Source organism: Desmodus rotundus, chromosome 2 (assembly GCF_022682495.2).
Source record: "Desmodus rotundus isolate HL8 chromosome 2, HLdesRot8A.1, whole genome shotgun sequence".
NCBI lineage: Eukaryota > Metazoa > Chordata > Mammalia > Chiroptera > Phyllostomidae > Desmodus > Desmodus rotundus.
Genome location: NC_071388.1, coordinates 146713600 through 146738730, shown reverse-complemented (window position 1 = coordinate 146738730; position 25131 = coordinate 146713600). Strand labels below are relative to the sequence as shown.

Below are 25131 nucleotides of genomic sequence, written 5' to 3'. Positions count from 1 at the left end.
TTCGTTTTGTTTATGTGGTGTATCAGACTGACTGATTTACAAACATACCAACCTTGCATTCCTGGAATAAACCACACTTGATCATGGTGTATGATCTTTTTGATGCATTGCTGTATTCAGTTTGCTAATATTTTGTTGAGGATTTTTGCATCTATGTTCATTATGGATATTGGGCTATATATTTTTTTCTTTGTAGTATCTTTATCTGTTTTTGGAATTAGAAAAATGCTGGCTTTGTAAAATGATTTTGGGAGTGTTCCCTTCTCTTGATTTTTATGAAATAGTTTGAGAAGGAGTGGTGTTAGTTCTTCTCGGAATGTTTGGTAAAATTCCCCTATGAAGCCGTCCAGTCCAGAGCTTTTGTTTGTTGGGTGTTTTTTTTATTACTGCATCAGTTTCACTAGGTGTAGTCTATTTATTGATATTCTCTGTTTCTTTTTGATTCAGTTTTAGAAGACTGTATGTTTCTAGCAGTTTATCCATCATCCAGGTTGTCCCATTTGTTGGCATATAGTTATTCATAATATTTTCTTATGATCCTTTGTATTTCTTTGGTGTCAATTGTTATTTCTCTTCTTTCATTTCTGATTTTATTTATTTGGGTCCTCTCTCTTTTTTTCTTGATGAGTCTGGTTAAAGATTTGCCAATCTTGTTTACCTTTTCAAGGAACCAGCTCTTGGATTCATCGATCTGTTGTATCCTTGTTTTAGACTTTTTTCATTTACTTCTGCCCTAATCTTTATTATTTCTTTCATTCTACTGACTTTGGGCTTTATTTGTTGTTCTTTTTCAAGTTCCTTTAAGTGTAGAATTAGGTTATTTGACCTTTCTCTTGTTTTTTGAGATAGGCGTGTAATGCTATGAATTTCCCTCTTAGGATGCTTTCCTAGTGTCCCACAGATTTTGGGTTGTTACGTCCTCATTTTCATTTGTCTCAAGGTATTTTTTGATTTCTTCCTTGATCGCATTGTTGACCCATTCATTGTCAATGACATTGTTAATGACATTGTTATTTAGCTTCCATGTCTTTGCATGTTTTTCATTGTTGTTCTTGTCATTTGATTTCAAGTTTCACAGCATTGTGATCATAGAAGATGCTTGATATGATTTCAGTCTTAAATTTATTGAGACTTGTTTGGTGTCCCAGCATGTAGTCTCTCCTAGAAAATGTGCCACGTGCACTTGAAAAATATGTATATTCTGCTGCTTTGGGGTGAAGTTCTCTGAAGATACCTATTTAATCCATTTGCTCTAGTGTGTCATTTCAGGCTGCTGTCTCCTTGTTGATTTTCTGCCTGGAAGATCTATCTATTGAAGTCAATGGTGTGTTAAAATCCCCAGTTATGACAGTATTTCTGTTGATCTGTCCCTTTATGCCTGTCAGCATTTGCTTTACATATTTAGCTGCTCCTAGTCAATGTTTACTAGGGTTATATTGTCTTGATGGATTGTTGCCTTTACCTTATAAAATAGCCTTCTTTGTCTCTTACTATAGCCTTGGTTTTAAAGTCTGTCTTGTCTGATAAAAGTACTAGTACCCCAGCTTTTTTTTTCTTTTCCATTTTCATGAAATATCTTTTTCCAACTCTTTCCTTTTAGTCTGTGTGTATCTTTCAATCTGAGACAGGTCTCGGAGGCAGCATATATATGGGTCTTGTTTTCTTATCCATTCAGCTACCCTGTGTCTTTTCGTTTGGAGCATTTACATTTAAGATGATCATTGATAGATACTTAGGTAGTGCCATTTTTATTGTTAGACTATTTTCCTCTTTTTTTTTTTTCATCTTATTAAAGCAAGCCCTTTAACATTGGTTTCAGTACTGGTTTTGTGTTAATCAAATTCCTTTAGCTTTTCTTGTCTGGGAAGCTCCTTATTCTCCTTCAATTTTAAATGATAGTCTTGCTGGGTAAAGTAGCTTTGGTTGTAGGTCCTTGCTTTTTGTTACCTGAATATTTCATACCACTCCCGCCTGGCCTGAAATGTTTCTGTTGAGTGATCAGACGACAGCCCAATTGGCTCTCCCTTATAGGGTTACTACCTGCTTTTCTCTTCCAGCTTTTCGGATTCTCTCCTTGCCTGTATGCCTTGTCATTTTAATTATGATGTCTCTTGGTGTGGGCCTCTTTGGGTTCCACTTGTATGGGACTCTCTGAGCTTCCTGGACTTGTGTGACTTCTTCCTTCACCAGATTAGGGAAATTTTCAGTCATTATTTCTTTAAAAAGGCTCTTGATCCCTTGCTTGCTCTTTTCCTCCTGCTATGCCCATGATATGGATGTTGTTATGCTTCATTTGTTCAAAATGTTTCTTAAGCTCTCATTATTTTTTAAAATTCTTTTTTCTTTTTGCTGCTCTGCCTGATTGTTTTTTTCTACCTTGTCTTCCAAAATACTGATTTGATCCTCTGCTTCATCTAACCTACTGTTTATTCAATTTCAGTGTATTATTTATTTCAGATATTGCATTCTTTATTTCTGCCTGGTTCTTTATTACGGTTTCTATGTCTTTTTTCATGCTGTCGTATATCCTTGTAATCATTACTCTAAACTCTCTGTCTGATAAATTGCTTGACTCCATTTCATCTACTTCTGGAGAATTTTCTTGTTCTTTCTTTTGGGGTTTGTTTGTCTTCCCGTTTTGGCTGCTTCTTTGTATGTTTGTTAATGTAATCAAACTGTAATCAGCAGCAAGGCTTATCTACCACAGGGTGGAGCAGAGCAGTTCCTGCCAGTGAGGCTGCTGCTTCCCCTCAGGCTGCTTCTACTCAGAGAGGAGTCCTCTGCCTGAGAAAGATGGTTTCTGCAGTGTGGAGAATGACTCAGGACGGGGGTCCTGGTAGCTGTTTCTCAGTTCTCTCCCTAGCCAACAGCCCCAGACTATCCTCAAGCGTCTCTAGTCCATTCTGCCCTCCCTCTGCCAGAGCCCAGGATAAATGGCTACAAATGAAACGTTGTGCATTGGCCCTTTAAGCACTTCTCTATGTCCCAGCCATCTCTCCCTGGCAGACAAAACCCTGCTGCTTTTCACATGTTATCTGGGTTCTTTTCTGGCTCTGTTGCTGCAGGCTGGGGAGCCCAGCTTGGGGTTTAGACTCCACACTTCTCAGGGGGAACCCCCTGGCTGCTGAAATATCCCTCCGGCACTTCAGCTCCTGCCTATAGGAGCCCAGCCAGCCTTCTCATGTCTCCCATACTCCCTACCAGTCACTTTGCGGTAAAGTGGTTTTTTTCTGTCTGTCTGTTGTTATCTGTATGCACGCTGATATAACAGCTGTCACAGTACAATCCAACAAATTGTTTCGAATGAAATTAAAAACAACTAAGTGCTACTAGAGCCATCTTACAGAAAAATACAAGTGAACATTTTGGCCAACCTGATACATGAGAAGTAGTCACATTTTCTTTTAACAATTATTTTCCTCTAGTTTCTCTGTAGAGCTTCTATATATTGCCTTATTCTCCACTTATTTTCAGACCTACCTATAGCTTTTAGAATCCCCTTGAAGTATAAGAACGGTGATGAGGAAGAAGATCGGTACTTTTTCCATCACTTTATAATATAACACTCATCAATAAAAACCCTGTGGGAACCTCTACTCTTTTGCTGAGTCAACACAATTTTTATCCATGTGTGCAGGTATCGTGGAAGATTACAAGCCACCGTTCTATGATGTGGTTCCCAATGACCCAAGTTTTGAAGATATGAGGAAGGTGGTCTGTGTGGATCAACAGAGGCCAAACATACCCAACAGATGGTTCTCAGACCCGGTAAAGTGGCCGCTTTCCTAGATTCACAGCTATCCTCAGCTGTCTGCTTACTCACGGGTTTCAGCTGCTATGGTTCTTAAGTGGTCTGTCTCAACTATCTATTATTTTCTCTCCCTATTTTATGCAGAAGATCCTTAGACCTGATTGAGTAGGTTCAGAAAATTGTTTCTTTCTTGAAGGAGCCATAACTGATTGATCTTGCTAATGAATGACAGTATTGAGAAGAATTTCTACTACTGATCAGCTCCAGAAATTGGGAGTCTCATTATTATACCAGCCCTAGGACTGCAGTTCCAAGTGTAAACTAAGACACTGAATGATGTTTTTAACCTTTTCCCCATCTCTGCATATGTGAAATTCTAAACATAAGTTGTTCAGTGCTGAACATCCATATTGCTGCTCTTCAGTAGCAAATCTAAGACATTGAGAAATGACCCTTTCTACACATTTCCGTATTAACTCTTGGGTCAGTGTTGCCATTTTCACCCCCCATAAAACCATCAAGGGGTAGCCTAGCCTATGTAATTGGCCTGATACAATCATTCAGTGGTATTAGGAATCCAAAGGACAGACGTGCTGAAACTCAAGAGTGGCTTCTTTATCTCTGGTTGGGGCTCTGATGATTTGTTTTAAAATGATGTCACTGACACCACTTGAACTTCATAAGGCCTACAGAATTCTGGGAAATGGCTGATAGATCTGCCCAGCTTCTCTGCCCCCTTCATCCCCGCCCCCCCCCCAAAAGAACCCCACTTTGTCACTGTGGTATTTGTTTCTTCTCTCCTCAGACATTAACCTCCCTGGCCAAGCTGATGAAAGAATGCTGGTATCAAAATCCATCCGCAAGACTCACAGCCCTGCGTATCAAAAAGACTTTGACCAAAATTGATAATTCCTTGGACAAATTGAAAACTGACTGTTGACATTTTCATGGTCTCAAGAAGGAAGATTTGACATTGTTGTCATTGTCCAGCTGGGACCTAGGCTGGCCTGACTGCTTATCAGAACAGAATACATCTGTCTCCCTCCCCAAATGACTGCTTTGACAAGGCCAACATCTTACCCAGCCACGTGTTGGGGAGACACCAAAACCACCCTAACCTCGCTCAATGACTGTGAACTGGGCATTTCACAACTGTTCACACTGCAGAGACTAATGGACAGACACTGTTGCAAAGGTAGGGAACTGGAGGAACACAGAGAAATCCTAAGAGAGATCTGGGCATTAAGACAGTGGCTTTGCATATCTTTCACAAGTCTCCTAGACACTCCCCACGGGAAACTCAAGGAGGTGGTGAATTTTTAATCAGCAATATTGCCTGTGCTTCTCTTCTTTATTGCACTAGGAATTCTTTGCATTCCTTACTTGCACTGTTACTCTTAATTTTAAAGACCCATCTTGCCAAAACGTTGGCTGCGTACTCCACTGGTCTGTCTTTGGATAATAGGAATTCAATTTGGCAAAACAAAATGTAATGTCAGACTTTGCTGCATTTTACACGTGCTGATGTTTACAATGATGCTGAACATTAGGAATTGTTTATACACAACTTTGCAAATTATTTATTACTTGTGCACTTAGCAGTTTTTACAAAACCGCTTTGTGCATATGTTAAAGCTTATTTTTATGTGGTCTTATGATTTTATTACCGAAATGTTTTTAACACTATACTCTGAAATGGACGTTTTCTTTTATTATCAGTTAAATTCACGTTTTAAGTGCTTCACATTTGTATGTGTGTACACTGTAACTTTTCTCAGTTCCTCTGCAGAGCGTATTTAGCCATTACCCATGTGACACCACTGAATATATTACTGATTTAGAAGCCAAGATTTCAGTAGAATTTTAGTCCTGAACGCTGTGGGGAAAATGCATTTTCTTCGGAATTATCCATTATGTGCATTTAAACTCTGCCAGAAAAAAAAAAATAACTATTTTGTTTTAATCTACTTTTTGTATTTAGTAGTTATTTGTATAAATTAAATAAAATGTTTTCAAGTCAAAAAGTGAATTTCAGTATTTAAAAAAGACCTACATAATATAGAGCATTTTCTTATGGGAATAATAGAAAAACATCGTAAATTGAATTTGCTTTTCAAGTGTACTAATGAACTTGAGGGTTTTATGAGGACGTCTTCCAGCTTGAATTTTGTATCAGATAATTGGAATTTTGTGTTGATTTTTGGCTCTGAGTTTTTTTTTCTTGGTCAGTTTCCCCAGCTTTGAAGGGAGGGTAACAGATCTGACCATCCTGCCATCCTCACAAGATGGCTTCGAGGGTAAGTAGGAGGGAGATGTCAAAGCATTTTGTTTAGTGTATGGCCGTGTGTAAGTAAGTGGAAAGCAGTCTTAGGCATCTCACCTGGCTGTTTGAGGAGAGTCTTTTGTTGGCTTTTTTCTGCTTACTCTGTTCAATGAGATTGACAAGGTGGGGCTTAGAGTAGCCCCCACAGAGAAGAGGTGTGAAGATTCTGAAATGTTCACCAGAGGTGAGTTAATAATACATTTACTTAGAGATTATGTATTAAAGTTGTGTTTAACTTTTAAAAAAATTTTGTGATAAAATACACATAAAATTTATCATCTTAATCATTTACCATAGTTTGACACGTATAATGCGCATCCACACTTTTGGCCCAAACTTTCAGGAAAAACTTTCATTTTAATTTTTTAATCCAATTATTTATTTATATTTAGATACTTTTTTTGTATTATGATGGAATTTTGGCATTTATTTTTGAACAAATTATGGCACAAGAAATTTTATGTAACAAATAATTATAAAACACAAGAACATATATACATGGTATTTCAGGTACTACCCACGTATAATGTGCATCTTTATTTTTCCTTCAAAAATTTGAGCAAAAACAGTGAGCATTATACATGCAAATTTGGGCAAAATACGGAAAGTGTACAACTTGATGGTTTTCCTGCCTGTCACCGCCCATCCCCAGAACTCTTCATCTTGCAAAACTAAAGCTGTATCTATTAAACCAAAGTTCCCTGTTCCACAGTCCCCCATCCCTGGCAGCCCTCATTCTACTTTCTGTCTCCATGAGTTCCCTCCTCATACCTCACAGAAGTGGAATCATACAGCATTTGTCCTTTAATGAGAGACTGGCTTCTTGCACTTAGTATAATGTTCTCAAGGCTCATCCTATTGTAGCATATATCAGAATTTACTTCCTTTTTATAGCTGATAACATTCCACTGTAAATATATACAGCATTTTGTTTATTCATTTGTCTATTGATGGATATTGGGTTTCTTCCTCCTTTTTGGGCTGTTGTGAGTCATGCTGCCGTGAACCTGGGGGTATACATATTTCTTTGAGTTTTTGCTGTCAATTCTTTTGGCCATAGACCCAGAGGTAGGATGGAGTCCCATTTAACTTTCATTGAAGCATTACATATGTAAAAGTATCTGTACATAGAAGTATACATACAGCTTGATGCATTTTTATCAGATTTTTAGATTGGTTGCACCCTGATCAAGCAGCAGAACTTTGGCTTCTCTAGAGTGTCGGCCTGGTGGTAGCACGAGTCATTTCTTTTTTCTCTCCCTTTTGATTGACAACCAACTGGACATTCCTTACAGAACAAAAGTGCCTCTGCACATTACACCAGGACACCTGGTGGTTTTCACCCACGGATACACCTGAAAGTGGGTGGATCAGACCTCAGAGGAGGGAGAATTTCTGTGGATCCAAAGGATTTTCTGAGCTTCCCCAACACCCACATGCCATGATCAGGAAAAGGGGAACCTGGAGAGTGTCAAACTGGGCAGACACCCTTGGGAGACAGATGTTCTAGAGATCCACTGACATGGCAGGAGTGTCTGGCATGCAGTAGGAGGGAGACAGAAACTGGTTTGGAGGCAGAGGAGACGGCGGAACGGACTGAGGCGCCCCCTCCCCAAGGATACATTGCAAAGCACTGGGCTTTTGGTGGTGGTAGCCTCTACCCCTCTGCCAGCGGAGGTGGAAGTGCAAGTGTCCTGGCGGCATGAGTTGCAGCTGGAGGGACCTGTTTCTCTCTAGCAATACCTGAATTACTGAGGAGGACTCTCTGCGGGGGATTGGGAGCAGAGGGAGATCTGGGATTTCAGCAGGAGGTCCACCCACAGACCTCTGGGGGTACCCCACTCATGGACCCTTCTGTTGAGCTGTGCGTAACCCCAAAGCCTCAGGCACCAAGTCTATACCTCCCAGCATGCTGCTGCCAGCCCTCCATCCTCTCTTGGAGCGCAGCCCTGACAGCTCGCTCAGGTAAGAGAAACACAAATCTTGAGCTATAGCACCACCTTCTGGAGTACAAGAAAAAAAAGGGTTTTAATTGCCAGCCTTTTGAACTAAAAGCCAAAGTAAACAAATCCTTCAGGCAGGAAAATGTTTGCTACTTTAAGTGTAAAAGCAGAAGTGAATACCTTCTAACACTGGAAGATAATCAAAGCATGACTTCTGGCCTGGGTGGCAGAGTATGGAAATATTGTGCTCATGTCCTCCCACAACCACATCAAAATTACAACTAAATTATAGAATGACCAACATTGAGAACCACGTAAAGACTAGCTGAACAGAAGTCCTATAATTAAGGATATAAAGAAGCTACAGCAAGCCTGGAAGGGGTGAAGATGCAGAATGGGCAGGTCTCACACCCATGGTGTGGCAACTAAGCATCTGGAGGGATATGGCTGCCGAGGTCTCCCTTGAGGAGCGAGATGTCCCAGCCCCACACTGGGCTCCCAGGCTGTGACACCAGTGCCAAGAAGAGGATTCCCCATAACATTGGATGTGAGAACCAGTGGGAATTGCACCTGAGTGAGATGGAGGGCTGCTGGAGACCTAAGGATCCTCTTGAGGGCCTGTGTGTGGACTCCTGAACTCACTCCCTCTGGGCTCCAGCCCAGGGTGATAGTGCAGAAGGTGCCAGGGACATATGGGGACTAGCTAAATTGACTAGCTTCAAAACAAGGGCTGGAGGGGCAGGGCAGCTCTTTGAGACAGAAGTGTGGCAGGCACCACTGTGTCTTTGTTGAACGCTCCTGCAGGTGCAGGTGGGTGTCAAATCTGAGCTGTCCATTAACCTGGCTAACACTGTTTGTCATCTCACTTGGTGATTCCCTGAGATCCTGCCCCACACAACTTGCGCACCTGGCCCAAACCTCTTCTGGAAGCAACTCCACAAAAGTTGCCTACCTAGGCTTACAGTGCGGACTTTCTCAAAATATCTCAAAGGTCCACAAACCCCAAACAAGTATCAGCTGGCCTTGCATCCCCTGTACCTCTTTCTAAGCAGCTCCAAGCCTGGCAAAAGTGGCAACCAGTCTTAACTTAGAGTCTCAGCTTGTAATTTAGCTTCAACTAAGTGACCAAAGATTGGCACAAGTGGCAGCTTGTGTCACCTCACATTGTGGTGCCCACCAAAGGGTCCCAAGACTGGCACTAGTGACAGCCAGCCTTGGTTCACAGCATAGCCTCTTCCAAGTGCTTTCAAGCTCAGCAAAAGCAGCACCAACTGCAAACCACTTTGTATTTCCTACCAGGTGAGTCCAAATTAGATAAAAGCAGTGGCTGATCTTGAACTGCACTGGAGCCTCCCAAGAGGCTCCAGAACCAGCACCTAGTGGGTAGCTGTAGACTGAGTCAGAGCACTACCCACCAAGCTCTACAAGTGACACACTCGAAGGATGGACTTGGTTGGCACTAGGGCCACTGCTCTGTGGGCTTAGCCCCCACTAAACAGCTCATCTGCTGTACTCACAGCAAGCCCTCACAGCCTATGACACCCATAGAAAGGACGACCAAGGAGCCCCTGGCTCAGGTGACAAGGGAGACTGCATCACTGGGCCCCACAGCACACCTACTACATAAGGCCATAAAGTAAAGTGGGAGATGTAGAAGATCTACCTAATACGTAGAAAATACACACACAAGGGTTCAGCTAAAATGAGGAGACAAAGAAACATGTCCCAAATGGAAGAACATGACAAAACTCCAGAAAAAGAAGTAAAAAAGAAAAAAAAATGGAGAGAAGCAGTCTACCAGATACAGATTGAAAGTACTGGTTTTAAGGATGCTCACTGAAGTTAGAAGAATAGAGGAACTTAGAGAGAACTTCAATGAGGACAAAAATTTAAAAAGAACCAGTCAGAACTGAATAATAACTGGAATGAATACATTAGAGGGAATCAGTAGCAGATTAGATAAAGCAGAGGATCGAATCAGCAATGTGGATGACAAAAGTAGACAATCAGAAAGCAAAATGAAAAAAATCTAAAAAAGGATAGTCTAAGGGACCTCTGTGCATCAAGTGTAACAACATTAGCATCATAGGGTACTAGAAGGAGAAGAGTGAACAAGTGATTGAAAACCTATTTGAAAAATTATGACTGGAAACTCCCAAGCTGTGAAGGAAATAGATATACAAGTTCTGGAATTGCAGAGTCCCAAACAAGATGAATGCAAAGAAGTCCACACCAAGACATAATTAAAATGTCAAAAGTTAAAAGAGAAAGAATCTTAAAACTAGCAAGAGAAAAGCAGTAGTTATAACAAGGGAGCTCCCATAAGACTATCAGCTGACTTCTCAACAGAAACATTGTAGCCCAAGAGAGACTGGCATGAAATATTCAAAGTGACAAAAAGACCTAGAACCAAGATTACTCTACCCAGCAGGATTGCCATTTAGAATAGAAGGAGAGATAAAAAGTTTCCCAGACAAAAAGCTAAAGTACTTCATCAACACTAAATCAGTATTACAAGAAAAGATCAGAAATATAATATAAATAAATACAGGAAAGGGCCCTGGCTGGTGTGGCTCAGTGGATCTAGTGCTGGCCTAAGAACCAAAAGGTGGCTGGTTTGATTCCCATTCAGGGAATATGCATGGATTTCGGGTCAGATACCCAATATGGGGTGTGTGAGAGGCAACCACATATTGATGTTTCTCTCCCTCTCCTTCTCCCTTCCCCTATCTCTAAAAATAAATAAAATCTTAAAAAAAAAAAAAGAATATAAGAAAGGGGAAAAAACCTCACTGAAAGGCAAGCACTTAGTAAAAGCAGTGGATCACTAACTGTAAAGCTAGTGCTAAGGTTAAGATGCAAAAATAGGAAGATCATGTATAATTACAACAATAAAGAAATACAAACACAGAAGTAAAAAATAATGTCAAAAACAAATGCGGAGGAAGTGAGTAAAAATAGTAGTGATTTTAGAATGTGTCAAATCTAAATTAAATTCTAATTTAAGTGACCATCAACTTAAAATAAACTGTTATAAACATAGCTTAGTATATACAGAGCATATGGTAACCAGAAATCAAAAATCTGCAAGAGATATACAAGAAATAAAGAGAAAAGAATCCAAACACAACACTATAGAAAGTAATCAACATAAAAGTGGAAAGAGCAGGAGGATAAGAGAGGAACAAAGAACTACAAAATCAGAAAACAGTAAAATAGCAATAACCACATACCTATCAATAAATATTTTAAAAGTAAATGGACTAAATGCTCTAATCAAAACACATAGGATGACTGAATGGATAAAAAAAAAATAAGACCCATACACATGCTGTCTACAAGAGACCCACTTTAGATTGAAAGACAGCCTGAAAGTAAAGGGATTGAAAATGTATTTTATTTATATGGAAGTGAAAGGAAAGGTGGGGTAGTAGAACTTATTCAGACAAAACAGACTTTAGGAGAAAATCTGTAACGGGAAAATCGCATTTCATACTGTTAAAGTGATCAACAAGAAGATGTAGATCTTGTAAACATTTATACACCTAATGAAGGAGCACTTAAATATGTAAAACAAGTATTGATGAACAAAGGGAGAGAGAGACTGTCATACAGTCAGAGTAGAACTTTAATATGATACTGACATAAATGGATAGATCATTCACACAGAAAATCAACAAGGCGACATTGACCATAAATGATACGTAGCTCTATGGACTTAAATATTTTTAGAACATTTCACCTAAAAGCAGCAGAATATACATTCTTTTCAAGGGCATAAGGAAAAATTTCCAGGACAGATCATGTTTGTCCACAAAAGCAGTCTTAATAAATTCAAGAAGACTGAAATCAGGTCAAGCATCTACTCCAATCACAGTGGCATGAGACTGAAATCAGTTACAGTAAGGAACATGAAAAGCACAAACACGTGGTGGCTAAATAACGTGCTAGTAAATAGTAAATGGGTTAACAAAATGGTCAAGGAACAAAATCAAGAGATATCTTAAGAAAAATGAAAATAAAAGCATATTTAAAACGATGGTACACAACCAAAGCAGTTCTGAGAGAGAAATTCTTAGCACAACAGGTGTACCTGAAGAAACAACAAAAATCTCAGTCTAAATGTATACGTAAAAAACACCTAGGGGAAAAAAAAAACAACCAAAGCACAAAATGAATAAAAGAAACAATAATATTCCAGTTAAAGGTGAGCTCATACGGTATTTGTTTCTCACCGCCTGGCTTATTTCACTTAACATAGTGTTCTCCAGTTCCATCCATGCTGTTGCAAAGGGTAGGAGCTCCTTTCTCTCTGCTGCATAGTATTCCATTGTGTAAATGTATCATAGTGTTTTGATCCACTCATTTGCTGATGGGCACTTAGGTTGCTTCCAGCACTTGGCTATTGTAAATTGTGTTGGTATGAACATTGGGGTGCACAGGTTCTTTTGAATTGGTATTTCAGGATTTTTAGGGTATAATCCCAGCAGTCAAATTGCTGTTGTCAAAGGGCAGTTCCATTTTTAGTTTTTTGAGGAAATTCCATGCTGTTTTCCACAGTGGCTGCACCAGTCTGCACTCCCACCAACAGTGCACTAAGGTTCTCTTTTCTCCACATCCTCCCCAACACTTGTTTGTTGATTTGTTTATGATGGCCATTCTGACTGGTGTGAAGTGGTATCTCATTGTGGTTTTAATTTGTATCTCTCTGATGGCTGGTTTAATTGGAACATAATCAACAAAAGAAAAAAGCAAACAAAATATAACCCAGAGATATTGAAATTAAGAACAATCTAACAATAGCCAGAAGGGAGGGGGGAAGGGACAGTGGGGGAAAGGGTTTTCAGGAACAACTATAAAGGACACATGGACAAAACCAAGGGGGAGGGTGGAAGCAAGGGAGGGAGGTGGGTTTGGCTTGGGTGGGGGGGAGTTGTGGGGGAAATGCAGATAACTGTAATTGAACAACAATAAAATAATTTAAAAAATAAATAAATTACAATTGATTTATAAACCTAACTTCAAAAACAAGACTATAAAACTATGAAAAGAAAAAGAAAGAATAATAAAGATCAGAGCAGAAATAAACCAAATAGAGTCTAAGAAAACAATATCAAAAGCTGTTTCTTTGAAAATAAACAAAACTGATAAACCTTTAGACAACTCATCAAAAACAAAGAGGGCTTAGATAAATCAGAAATGAAAAAGGAGAAGAGACAACAGGCACAACAAATATAAGAAAATACTATCTGCCATCAAATTGGATAATCTATTAGGAATGAATTTCTAGAAACATACAATCTTCCAAGACTGAATCAGGAAGAAACAAAGTCTGAACAGACTGGGAACTACTAACAAAATTGAATCAGTAATTAAAAAAAAAAGCCCACAACAAAAGTTGTGGACAGGTGGCTTTCACAGGTGAATTTTACCAAATATTCAAAGAAGAATTAATACCTATCCATCTCAAACTATTCCAAAAAGACTGAAGAGGGACAAAAGCCCCCAAACTTATTTTTTGAGGCCAGCATTACCCTGATACCAAAATCAGACAAAAATACTACAAAAATAAAATAAAATTATAGGCCAATATCTCTGATGAACACAGATGAAAATATCCTCAACAAAAAAAATTTAGCAAACAGAATTCAGCAGTATATTTAAAAGATCACATGCCATGATTAAGCGGGATCTATTCCTGAGATGCAAAGTTGGGACAATATCTGCAAATCAATTAATATGATATGCCACATAAACAAAATGGAGGATAACAATGATATGATCATATCAATAGGTGCAGAAAAAACATTTGACAAAATAAAGCACCTATTTATGAAAGAAACTTGCCAAGTGGGAATGGAGGAAGCATACCTGAACACAATAAAGGCCATTTATGACAAACCCATAGTAACATACTCAACAGTGAAAAGCTGAGAGCTCTTTGTTTAAGTATAGGAACAAGACCAAAATGTCCACTTTCACCACTTTTATTCAACGTAGTCTCCTCTGAGCAACTTGCAAATATGCAATGCAGTATCATTAACTGTACCACTGTGCTATACATCCTCCTGATTTATTTGATCACTGGACGTTTGTACCTTTTGACCCCTTCATCCGTTTCACTCACCCCCTATCTCCCACCTCTGGCGACTGCCAGTCTGTTCTCTGTATCTATTAGCTCAGCTTTATGGTTTTTTGTTTAATGATTTTTTTTAGATTACACATATAATTGAGATCCTGTATTTGTCTTTCTGACTTACTTCACGTAGCGTAATGTACTCAAGGTTCATATTGTTGCAAATGACAGGAATTCCTTTTTTATGGTGGAATAGTATTTCATATGTTCACAATTCCTGTATTCATTCATCCACTGTACTTAGGTTGTTTCCATGTCTTGACTTGTGAATAGTGCTGCAGTGAAAATGGAGGCATATTTCAATTAGTGTTTTCATTTTATTTAGACAAATAGCCAGAAGTAGAGTTACAGGGTCATATAGTAGTTTAATGTCTAATGTTTGAGGTACTACCACACTGTTTCCCACAGGGGCTGTACCAATTTACATTCCCACCAACAGTGCACAAGGCTTCATTTTCCGTACATCCTTGCCAAGATTCTCTCTCTTTGAAAATAGCCATTATAACAGGTGTGAGGTGATATCTCATTGTGGTATTGATTTGCATCTCCCTGATGGTTAGTGATGTTGAGCAACTTTTCATGTACTTGTTGGTCATCTGTATGTCTTCTTTGGAAAAATGTGTATTCAGATCCACTGCTAATTTTTTAAATTAGATTTTTTGCTTTTGACTTATATTTCTTTACATATTTTAGATAGTAGCCCCTTGTGAAATATATAATATACAAATATTTTTTCCCATTTGGAATGTTGCCTTTTTATTTTGTTGATGGTTTCCTTTGCTGTGCAGGAGAAGCTTTTTAGTTTGATATAGTCCCACAAATTTACTTTGGCTTTAGTTACCTTTGTTTTTGGTGTCAAATCCCAAAAAGCATGGCCAAAATCAATGTCAAGGAGCTTACCCTTTATGTTTTCTTCTGGGCGTTTTATGGTTTCAAGTTTTACATTCATTTTGAGTTAATTTTCGTGTATGTGTAAGTGGCCCCATGTCATATTTTTGCGTGTACCTGTCTGGTTTTCCCAACACCTTATTGAAGATACTGTCTTTTCCCCATTGTATATTCTTGGCTCTTTTGTTATAAATTAATTGACTACATATGCATGAGTTTATATCTTGGTTATTTTGTCCCATTGCTCTATGTATTTGTTTTTATGCCAATATCTATATCTACACTTTCCTCTTGGAAATATTCTTGAGTAGGAAAACTCTTTCTAAATTTTCTCTTCCCTCATAGAGGGAGTTTGGACGGTGAGCGCATTGTAGAAACTTGGGCAATGGCGGTAAGAAACCCTATTAGGTACATAAGGTTCTCGAGGGAAACCATCTAAAGGACTCTGCACAGCAAAGTCCTTTTGGGATTTCTTGGTCCCCGATGCCATGTCTCATAAATAGACTTTTGGCTCCAGAGGGGAAATTGGCGGCCGCACAAAAGGGGAGAGGAGTTCATGCCATAGGGCAGCATAGATTGGAGAAGAGTTGCAGCATTTTGGGCAAAAGCATTTATGTTGAGAAAAAAGAAAGGCCTTTCAACAGCAGCGGGCTAGGTTCCCAGACAGGCACATTTGCTTGCCCTGAGGGCCTCACTCTGGCCTCTTGCTGTCTCTCATGGGCACACGATGGCCCTGCCTCTACTCTGCCAGTCAAGAGTGAGATGAGAAAGGGGGAGGGAAGTGGGATTGGCTGGGGTGGGGTGGAAGGATGGGGAGAAAATGCAGACAATTGTAACTGAATAAAAAAATTAAAAAAAATTATTAATTAAAAAAAAGTGAGATGAGAAGGACAGAGAAGGTGACAAAACTTGCTCTTTTCGTTTCTGTACGCAGTTTGTCTCTTCCTTGCCAGAGGGTAAATGTACTCACATTTCAGTGTTCAGGTACTTTTTCAACAGACCGTAATTTGGGAAGGAACGATGTTAGTTAGCCTGAGCAACACTGAGTAGTGTGAAAAAGTGATCCTGTCTCTTAAAGATGTTGAGATTGCTGATGGCTGAACAATATACACAGTTGGTACAATTGCCCCCAAATTGTGAGTACTAAGGAATTATTTAAATTGGTATGACATTTTTTTTTTTTTTTGCCCATAAAGCTGTTTTGTCCCCCAGCTGGGCCCCTTTATTACCCTCATTTCTGGGCTCAGCCCTGCCAATGCCAAAGCTCTGCTATAAATCCTTAATTATTCATATACTTCTTTTTTATATGCTTCTTTTGATTATGGTTTACTGGACATCTACTAAGAGGCAGCTCGTCGGCAGTGCTAGGAAACATCAAACAACAGTGCCATCCTGCCTCCAGTGAAAACAGCCATGCAGACATGCAGTGGGTGCGTTCAGTGTATGAGGAGTCCTGGTCCGGGAGCTTTTCATTGCTGCAGGATCCGCATAATTTCTTTTGCCTGGGTTAAGTCACGGAACCCTGTACACGCTCCCTGTCATTAAGCCTGCCTTGGCCTCCTATCCCCGCCCTCCTTCACCTCACCGTCACCACCACTATCAGGTTCCTATTTAGTGCCTTGCCTTAAAAGTTAATAAAGTCATAAATGTAACAATAGTAACTAGCATTTGTAAGCCATTTTAATATGTACCATCACTCTCTAAGGGCTTAACATTAACTCCTCTAACATATCAACTTAGCAACGTCATGAGAGGCTATCATTATCCCCAGTTAAAGACGAGGAAATTGGGGTATGGAAAAATTAGGTAATTTTCATTCCTGTCTTGCAGTGACAGTCTCTAGTTTTTGGAGTTTTGTCCTGAATACAGATTCTCACGTCTGAGTCTAAACTTGCTGCTGGAATCGACTCAGTCGGTGCATGCCCAGAGGAATGCCAGGGCAAATGAGAAGCTATGTTTTTAACCTGGGTCTTTGTGTGTGTGTCCTGTTGTATGTGGGCTGTTCGTCTCCTTGGCTCTCTTCTCAAATGTGAGCTGTTTCATAACAGGGATTACTTAGAATACACTTGATACCTACTAAGCATTATTTTTTCTCTTTCTTTCATTGTACAAAAGATGTGCCATAAGTGCTGTGAGATCTTTGCATGGTACCTGCCTTGCTTGGCAGCTTTGGATAGTGCAGGGCTCTTTCAAATGAGGTGGGCTGAGGGTACTACAAGACAGAGTAATGGGGGACTGAAACATACGGGAAAGCATGGGTCCAGTCATTGGATGCAACTATTACCCACTTTCAGCTGATTGCGGCCGTGCAAGAATGATGGCCCTCGGGTGGCCATATTTTCAGTTTTTCAAGAGAAGTCAGAATTCTGGATTGTTATATAAAATGTACTAGTTTTTAAAAATACTGTCAAACCAAGAAAATCTCCCAGAGGTCCACATTTTCTACGTGAGTTCTACATGCTTTTCTCTTGTAAACAGCTAAATAATAGTTTTTTATAAATGATTTGATTGGCATGCAAGAACACAGACACACATATGAGCACTGAAAAAAATGGTGAGTTATGATGCTCTCCAGTGACAGAGCCAAACCAGATGAAGAATCGTGAAGCTGGCAGGTAGAGGCGAAGATTGCAATAGGGGGACAATACAGGTGGGAAATAATGGAGACCAATGACAATAGCTGTGGGATAAAGGCGAAGGTGGAGAAAATCTAATTGTTGGACAAAACAAGCCTTCACTACATCTGTTCTCTCAATAAAGTCGCAGTTCTTAGGATATAGAGCTGAGGAGTTGTGATACTTTATCGTCTTGTTATCAGTGTGAAAGGGTAGCACCTAAAAACATGTTTTGGATTTGGGGGGATGTCTTTGCTGCATTGCTTGTGTAGGAAACTGCTGCTCTGTGGAAGACTCTTCTAGGAATTCCTTTGGCCTTCAGTCATACGTAGAATCACTATTACTGTGTGATATTAGCAAGGCCCATAACAACACAAGGCTGGAAAGGATACACTTTTACACACACACACACACACACACACGATTCTGGAAATACTGTAGCTTCATATGGAATGTGTTAAGTATTTCATGGAGAAATACTTCATGGGGTATCTCAAGTACACCATCTTTAGTAGGGTGACTTGCTGATTTATGAATGTTTCTTCAGTATCTATTATGCAGCAGTTATAGTTGTAAAGCAGCTCTCACTGAGAAATAATGGCTAACAAGAAACAAAAGCTGTGATGCCTTTCTTTTCAGAAATGTACAATTGGCTGGGGAAGAAGATGGAGCCCGCCACAGGGGAGGGTGTTCAAGGGGGCTGCCAAGTGAGAAGAAGGAGGGAAGAGAAATCAGAAGAACACAAACATTCTGACTTTTGGCTGAGAGTCTCTCTGTCAATTTTTCCCCACACAGAAAGGCTTATTGTTTACTTTGCACACTCTTGCAATCTTTAATATTTCAAAACAAAGTCAGACATTTTCCCCTTCTATTTTTAACTTGCAACAAGGGCTAGGCCTTCGTAGCTTTTGCCAATTACTACAAAATTTAATATGGCCTCTGAATGGCTTAATTTTCAGAGCATGTTCCTAACTGTGATGTTGTACCTAAGATCAGTAGATTAGATGTTGGCCCATACATAAAAAATGAGACTTATAACCAAATAAAAACCTTTATTACCCTGGTAATAAAACCAGGGTAATGTGATCAAGGTAGCAACATGTCATTCCTGCCTTTGCTTTTCCTCTCAAGAGTGACTGTTTATGGACAAGACACCACTGAGAAAATCCTAGAACATGAGGTGAGGCAGAAGGACCCCCTTGGACCAGACACCAAGACAGACCGCATGAAAAGAATATGAACAGCACCAGTGCGCTGACTGCATGGCCCCTGGCCCAGGCCATTGCAGCACAATGCCGAGAGGCCTCCTCTGAGCCTGCAGTTCCTCCAGGAGAAAACGCCCAGGGTGCACATCTGCTTCCCTAGTATTGTGGATCACTTCTTGGGAGCTCCCCCTCACTCTGGTCTCACTCCGCGGGGATTGCAAGAAAATCTGTGGGGCTTGACCACTGGGACTCTGATTGTGACAGAGAAACTGAGGAGGGGCTTGCAACAACCAGCACTTAGATCTTGGCAGAACAAGTTCCTACCTTCAGCACCCAGGTGGTAGGCCCAACCAGCGATTTTGCTCACAGGCAGAGTCAAGACACTGGTGCCATCCAAACAGAGAAGTCATTGGACTGTGTGCAGGTCTGGCTGATAGGGGTTCTCCAACAGTGAGCTTTGCCAGTCCTGGAGCCTGTCTGCCCCCACCGAAGCAGGAAAGCCGAGTAACAGGCTGGCCCACTGCCGTGTATAGCTTCTAGCCCTTCATGACCAGAAAGGCTGGCCAGGACACCTAGAATGTGCATAGTCTGGCAACACTTGATCAGAGAGTCTGGCAGGCAGAGCTAATCATCCACAGAGCAAAGCCAGGGGCCTTGTTTAGCCAGAGACATTGGGGCATGGTTCAGCTGGAGTCCAGACCATTAAATGGTGCCATTCCAGGCTTTGAGTTGCTTATGCTGTTCTGCCTGGACAGGAAAGCTAATTTTTAGGCTTATCCATGGCTGAACACAGCCTCCTACTACCTAAAAAGGAAACCCAAACAGAGCACACACAGGAAGCTGTCTAGCCCACCAATGGCCCTGCATACAGTGGCACTTGAAAGGATAGCAAACCTGTTGCTTTCTGCATCTACAGAACAAAACCAGTGGTGTGGTCTACGCAACGAGTTCAGTGCATATTCTTGCATGACTCAGTTCCTTAACAACAAGTCATGCAAGGCCTGCTGCACATCGCTGCCCCTCCAGGGCAGGGAAGCTAATTCATAGCACCACCTGCTACTGAATATAGTACCCAGTCATAAGCAGAAAACCCAGGTAGCCAGGGAGTCCACTCTATGGCCTGGCATGGGCATGAAATCAAGCCAGGAGGCTTCTCTCCGCCAGCAGCACCTCACACAATCCAAGAGCTCAGGCAGTGGCCCTGTCCAGTAACAGACCCTGACAGCAAGCTGCATCTTCTTCCCAAGGATGTTATCAGAGGCCATGTCCAGACCCAAACTGAGCTTCCTAGTTCAGAACTGACTCTGCCAGATTGAACCTTTAAAGTCTAGAATAAGAGATTGCTTATATTAATTCATAGGTATCAACATAAGGAATCAAGGGTCATGAAAAATCAGGTAAACATGACAGCAAAGGAAACTAATAAACCTCTAATAAAGGACTCTAAATGAATGGACACCTATGAAATGCCAAATAATTCAGAATAATCATCCTGGAGTCCACTGAATAACAAGAATACACACACAACTAAACAGAATTAGTTAGTAACGCAAAGGATGAACCAGAGGAGAAAGTCAAAGGAAAAGAAACAAATCCTAGAGCTAAGAAATGCAATGACGGCATTGCCTACCTCACTGGAGAGCTTCAAAAGCAGACTCGATCATGCAGTAGCAAGCCTCAGTGGCCTGGAACGCAAGACGTCTAAGCTGTCCAGTCAGAGAAACAAACAGAGAGGGGAAAACAGGGGAGACCATGAAGAAAGCCTGAAATTTTATGAGACAATTAAAAGAAACAATACTCACATTATAGACATTCAGAAAGAGGAAGGGACAGAAAGTATATTTAAAGCAATGACTGAAAACTTCCCAAGCCCGGGGAGAGAAACAGACATCCAAAAACCATGAGGCCCACAAACCCCAGTAGGTTAAACCTGAATAGGACTGCACTGAAACGTGATAATTAAGTTGTCCAAAATCAACGACAAAGAAAAAATTTTGAAAGCAGCGAGAGAAATTTCATAAACTTACATAAGAATATCAGAGGATTTCTCAACAAATATATTTCAAGCCAGGAGAAAATGAGATGATATACATATATAATATATTGAAAATATACAAAGTAAAAAACCCATCAGACAAAAGTTCTATACCTGGAAGATCTGTCCTTCAAAAATGAATAAAACATAAAGATTTTCCCAAACAAAAACTGAAGGAGTTCATCATCAGGTGATTTATCTTCAAAGGAACAGTAAAGGAAGTTCCTTGAGTAGAAGTAAAGGAATAATAATAAACTTCACAAAAACATAAGAAGGTTGAATAAAGCTCATGGGTAATGACAACTAGATAGTCAAAGTTTGATTTTGTAATGTGGTAATGATGATGCATAATTAATTTACAGCTCCAGCTTAAAAGTAAAAATAACAATGACTACAATAAACTGTTATTACTTGTTCAATGTAAAAATACGTAAACTGTAACATTAATGACCTAAAGTGTGAGGGGGGAAGTAAAAGTGTAAAGCTTAGGAATGCTAATAAAGTTGTTATCGGTTTAAAATTTTGTTATAATTTTGATATTTTTTGTAAGTCTCATGGTAACCAAAGGGAAAAACCTGTATCAATCACACAAAAGAACATGGTAGAGATGTCAAGGCAGACAGTAAAAGACACCAAAACATAACAAAAGAGAGGAGGATAAGAAACAAGAAACAGCCAGAAAGCAAGATGGCAACAGTAATTCTTTACCTACAAATAATTACTTTAAATGTAAATAGTGTAAATTCTTCAGTCAGAAGACATAAATGGCCGAATACATAAGAGACCCAGATCCAATGATGTGGTGCCTGCCGAGATTCGCATTAGCCTTAGTGGCACACATAGACCGCGAATGAAGGGATGGAAAAACGATCTCAAGCAAGTTATACATAAATATATCAACTATAAGTATTTATGCCCCATCTTGGAACAACTACATATATAAAGCAAAAACCAACAGAGCTAAAGGAGAAATAAACAGCAGCACAGTGATAACTGGGGACTATGATACTCCATTCCCAGCAGTGGACAGACCGTCCAGACAGAGGATCCGTGAGGGAGCAGATGGCTTAAACAACGCTATACGTGAAATGGGCCTAATAGAAATGTGCAGAACATTCTATTCCACAAAAGCAGAGTACATATTCTCAAGTGCACATGGAACTTTTTCTAGAATAAACCATATGTTAGACCACGGAACAAGTCTTAGCAATTTCAAAAAGTGAAATCGGCACAAGTATCGTCTCTGACCACAGTGCTATGAGGGTAGAAATCAATGATAGGAAGAAAACTGGAAAGCTCACAAACACATGGAAGTTAAACAATACCCTCCTGAACAACCAATGGATCAAAGAAGAAATTACAGGGAAAATAAAAATGTATCTTAAAACAAATGAACATGGAAACAACATAAAATTTACAGGTTACAGCAAAAGCCATTCTAACAGGGAAGTTTATAGAAATATCTACATTAAGAAACAAAAATGTTCTCAAATATACAACTTAACTGTACGTCTCCAGGAAATGAAAAAAGAACAACAGAGTCTGATATTAGCAGAAGAAGAAAATAAAAATTAGTACAGAAATAAGTGAGATAGAGAACAGGAAAACTGGAAAAGATTAATAAACTGAGTTGGTTCTTTAAATATATTTAAAATATTGACATTAACAAAACAGTAGCTAGACTAACCAAGGAAAAAGAGAGAGTCCAAATTAACAAGATTATAAATGAAAAAGAAGACAATACAACAAAAATACCACAGATATGCAAAGCATCATAAGAGACTACTATGACCAAGAGATTACTTTTAGGTTGCCAACAAACTGAGCAACCTAAAAGAAATGGATAAATTCTTAAAACAGACAACTTACCAAGACTTAGTGTGGAATAAATAGCATATCTGAACAGACTAATTACCAGTAAGAAAGCTGCATGAATGATCAAAAGTCTTCCAATAAGGCAAACCCAGGATTAGATGGCTTCACTGGTGAATTTTACCAAACATTTAAAGAATAACACCAATCCTTCACAAACTCTTCAAATAAATTCAAAGGGGGAAACACACCCATATTTATTTCAAAGGTCAACATTGCTGCAATACCAAAGCCAGAAAGATACACCACAAGACAAGAAAACTACAGACCGATATCCCTGATGAAAACAGAAGAAAGCATTACCGATAACACACTAGCAAACTGCATGTTGCAGCGCATTCAGAGGATCATTCACCACATGAAGGGAGACTTATCCCTGGGGTGCAAGGATGGTTCAACACACACAGAGGCAACACAGTACATTATCTTAATAGAATAAAGAAAAAGAATCACATGATCACCTCTCTATAGAAAACTACTTTGATAAAATTCAACATCCATTCATGATAAAACTTCCTAAATCAGTTATAGAAGAAAAATACCTCAACATGATAAAGGCCATATATGACAATCTCACCATCAGCATTGCACCTAACCATGAAAGGTTAAAAGCTTTTCTTCCAAGATTAGAAACAAGACAAACTGCTCACTCCCACGACTCCTGTGCAACATAGCGCTGGGAGCCACAGCCTTCCAGCACCGAGAGTTTCAAGTAGTGAAAAGACCAGGTTTAGTTGCACTGCGGGAGAAGGGATACTGCTTCATTCATCTACTCTCCAAATTTTATAAAGAACCCAACGGCCAGGCACTGCAGCCAACCGAAACATAGAGGAGAGAGTCGTGCCCTTAAAATGTTCACAGTTTAACTGGGGAGAAAGCCACGTGTGTTAGTTTCTTAGGCTGCTGTAACAAATGACCACAAATTTAGGGTTTAAAACAACATAAATCTGTTAACATACAGTTCTGGAGGTCAGAAGTCCAAAGCAGGTTTTACTGGGAGGAAATCAAGGTGCTGCCAGGATTGTGTTCTGTCCGCAGGTTCTAGGGGAGAATTGCTGTTTTTCCATTTTTCAGCGTCTGGAGACCACATGGCTAAGCTTACACTCCCGCGCTGCTCTGCCCTTGGCTTTCCCAGTCACATTTCCTCTGACTCTCTGGCCTCCCTCTCTCCCTTTTAAGAACCTTGTGATCCCATTGGGCACACCTGGATACTCTCTCCATCGCAAAAAATCCTTAATTAATTTCATCTATAAACTCCCTTTGTCCTAGGAGGCTACATATTCACAGGTTTTAGGGATTAGGATGAGCACATCCTGGGGGAGGGGCGCTATTCTTTCTATCACAGCGTGGAATTAAATGACAAACATAAAGCTTAGGGCGAAGGCTGGCACCAAGACAAGAACATCTCCAACTTGCCTTATTGTCAGTAGTTCCCTGAGAGTACACTGTCACAACTGTGCAAAGGGCAGTTTGCCTTTGTGTTTTAAATCAGACTAATTCTGGAATATGTTTATGTCTTAAGTGAAAAAAATCTATGCACAATTTTCAAATTATCACTACAAAGGGAAAAGATAATTATTTGTTCTTGTGGAATGGAAAATAGCAATGATCTTCTTTTTTTTTTTTTCTAACTCCTAAGTGTAAATTGATAGAACATATATGGCAGCACCTTCCAAACTTTAACAAATACAAACTTAGTTAAAATGAAGATTATTCTGATTCATTGGATCAGGGATACGATCTGAAGTCCCGCTCTCTCATCTTCTCTCTGGTGATGTGGTGTTTATCCGAGGGCCACATATTGAATAGCAAGGACCAAGATTTTTTTTGTCAAAAATCCTCCTGACATACACTCCTGAGGTGGAGAGTGCACCTTAGGGGAGGTGCAAGTCATTAGCTCATGAAGAATTTAGTAAGGCGGGTGTGTATGTGTGTGCGTGTGTAGATAAAACAGTTTATTAACTAGTTCAATTCAGAAGAAGAATGAACTTAATATTTGTACGTTTTCATGGAACCAAGGACCCAGAAATGGAAGAAAGTCTTTGCCTGTGAACCTATCTGGTTTGGGTTAGAAAATTGGGGGATTTCATTCCTCTAGGGACTATTAAAGGTAAACTTAATCTAAATTGCTAAGGAGTCGGTGATGTGTCAGAGCTGGCAGGAACAAGTGATTGTGAAATCATCACCAACTTTGTGAGCTGGTTATTAAGTCATTAGTAGCTTGATATTATCTGTAGTGGGAGTATTTATACCACGGAGATTGATAAATGCTACAGATGGGGCTGGCTTGCTCTCTTTCTTTCTTCTAGGGAGCCAGTTTAACAGCATACCACTGCCACAAAACCACTGTTCCTTTTAATTTG

General features: G+C 39.8%; 1 protein-coding gene across 3 annotated transcripts in view; it reads left to right on the top strand.

The window, feature by feature from the left end:
• Window positions 1–5775, top strand: part of ACVR1 (activin A receptor type 1) — a 133339-nt gene extending 127564 nt beyond the window's left edge. For all 3 annotated transcript variants that reach the window (XM_053918688.1, XM_053918687.1, XM_024579821.3), the window contains 2 exons: window positions 3638–3768; window positions 4557–5775. In XM_053918688.1, the coding sequence (XP_053774663.1) occupies window positions 3638–3768; window positions 4557–4691 (266 nt within the window). In that variant the 3' untranslated portion in view covers window positions 4692–5775. The remainder of the gene's footprint in view (window positions 1–3637; window positions 3769–4556) is intronic.
• The last annotated feature ends 19356 nt before the right edge of the window (window positions 5776–25131 follow it).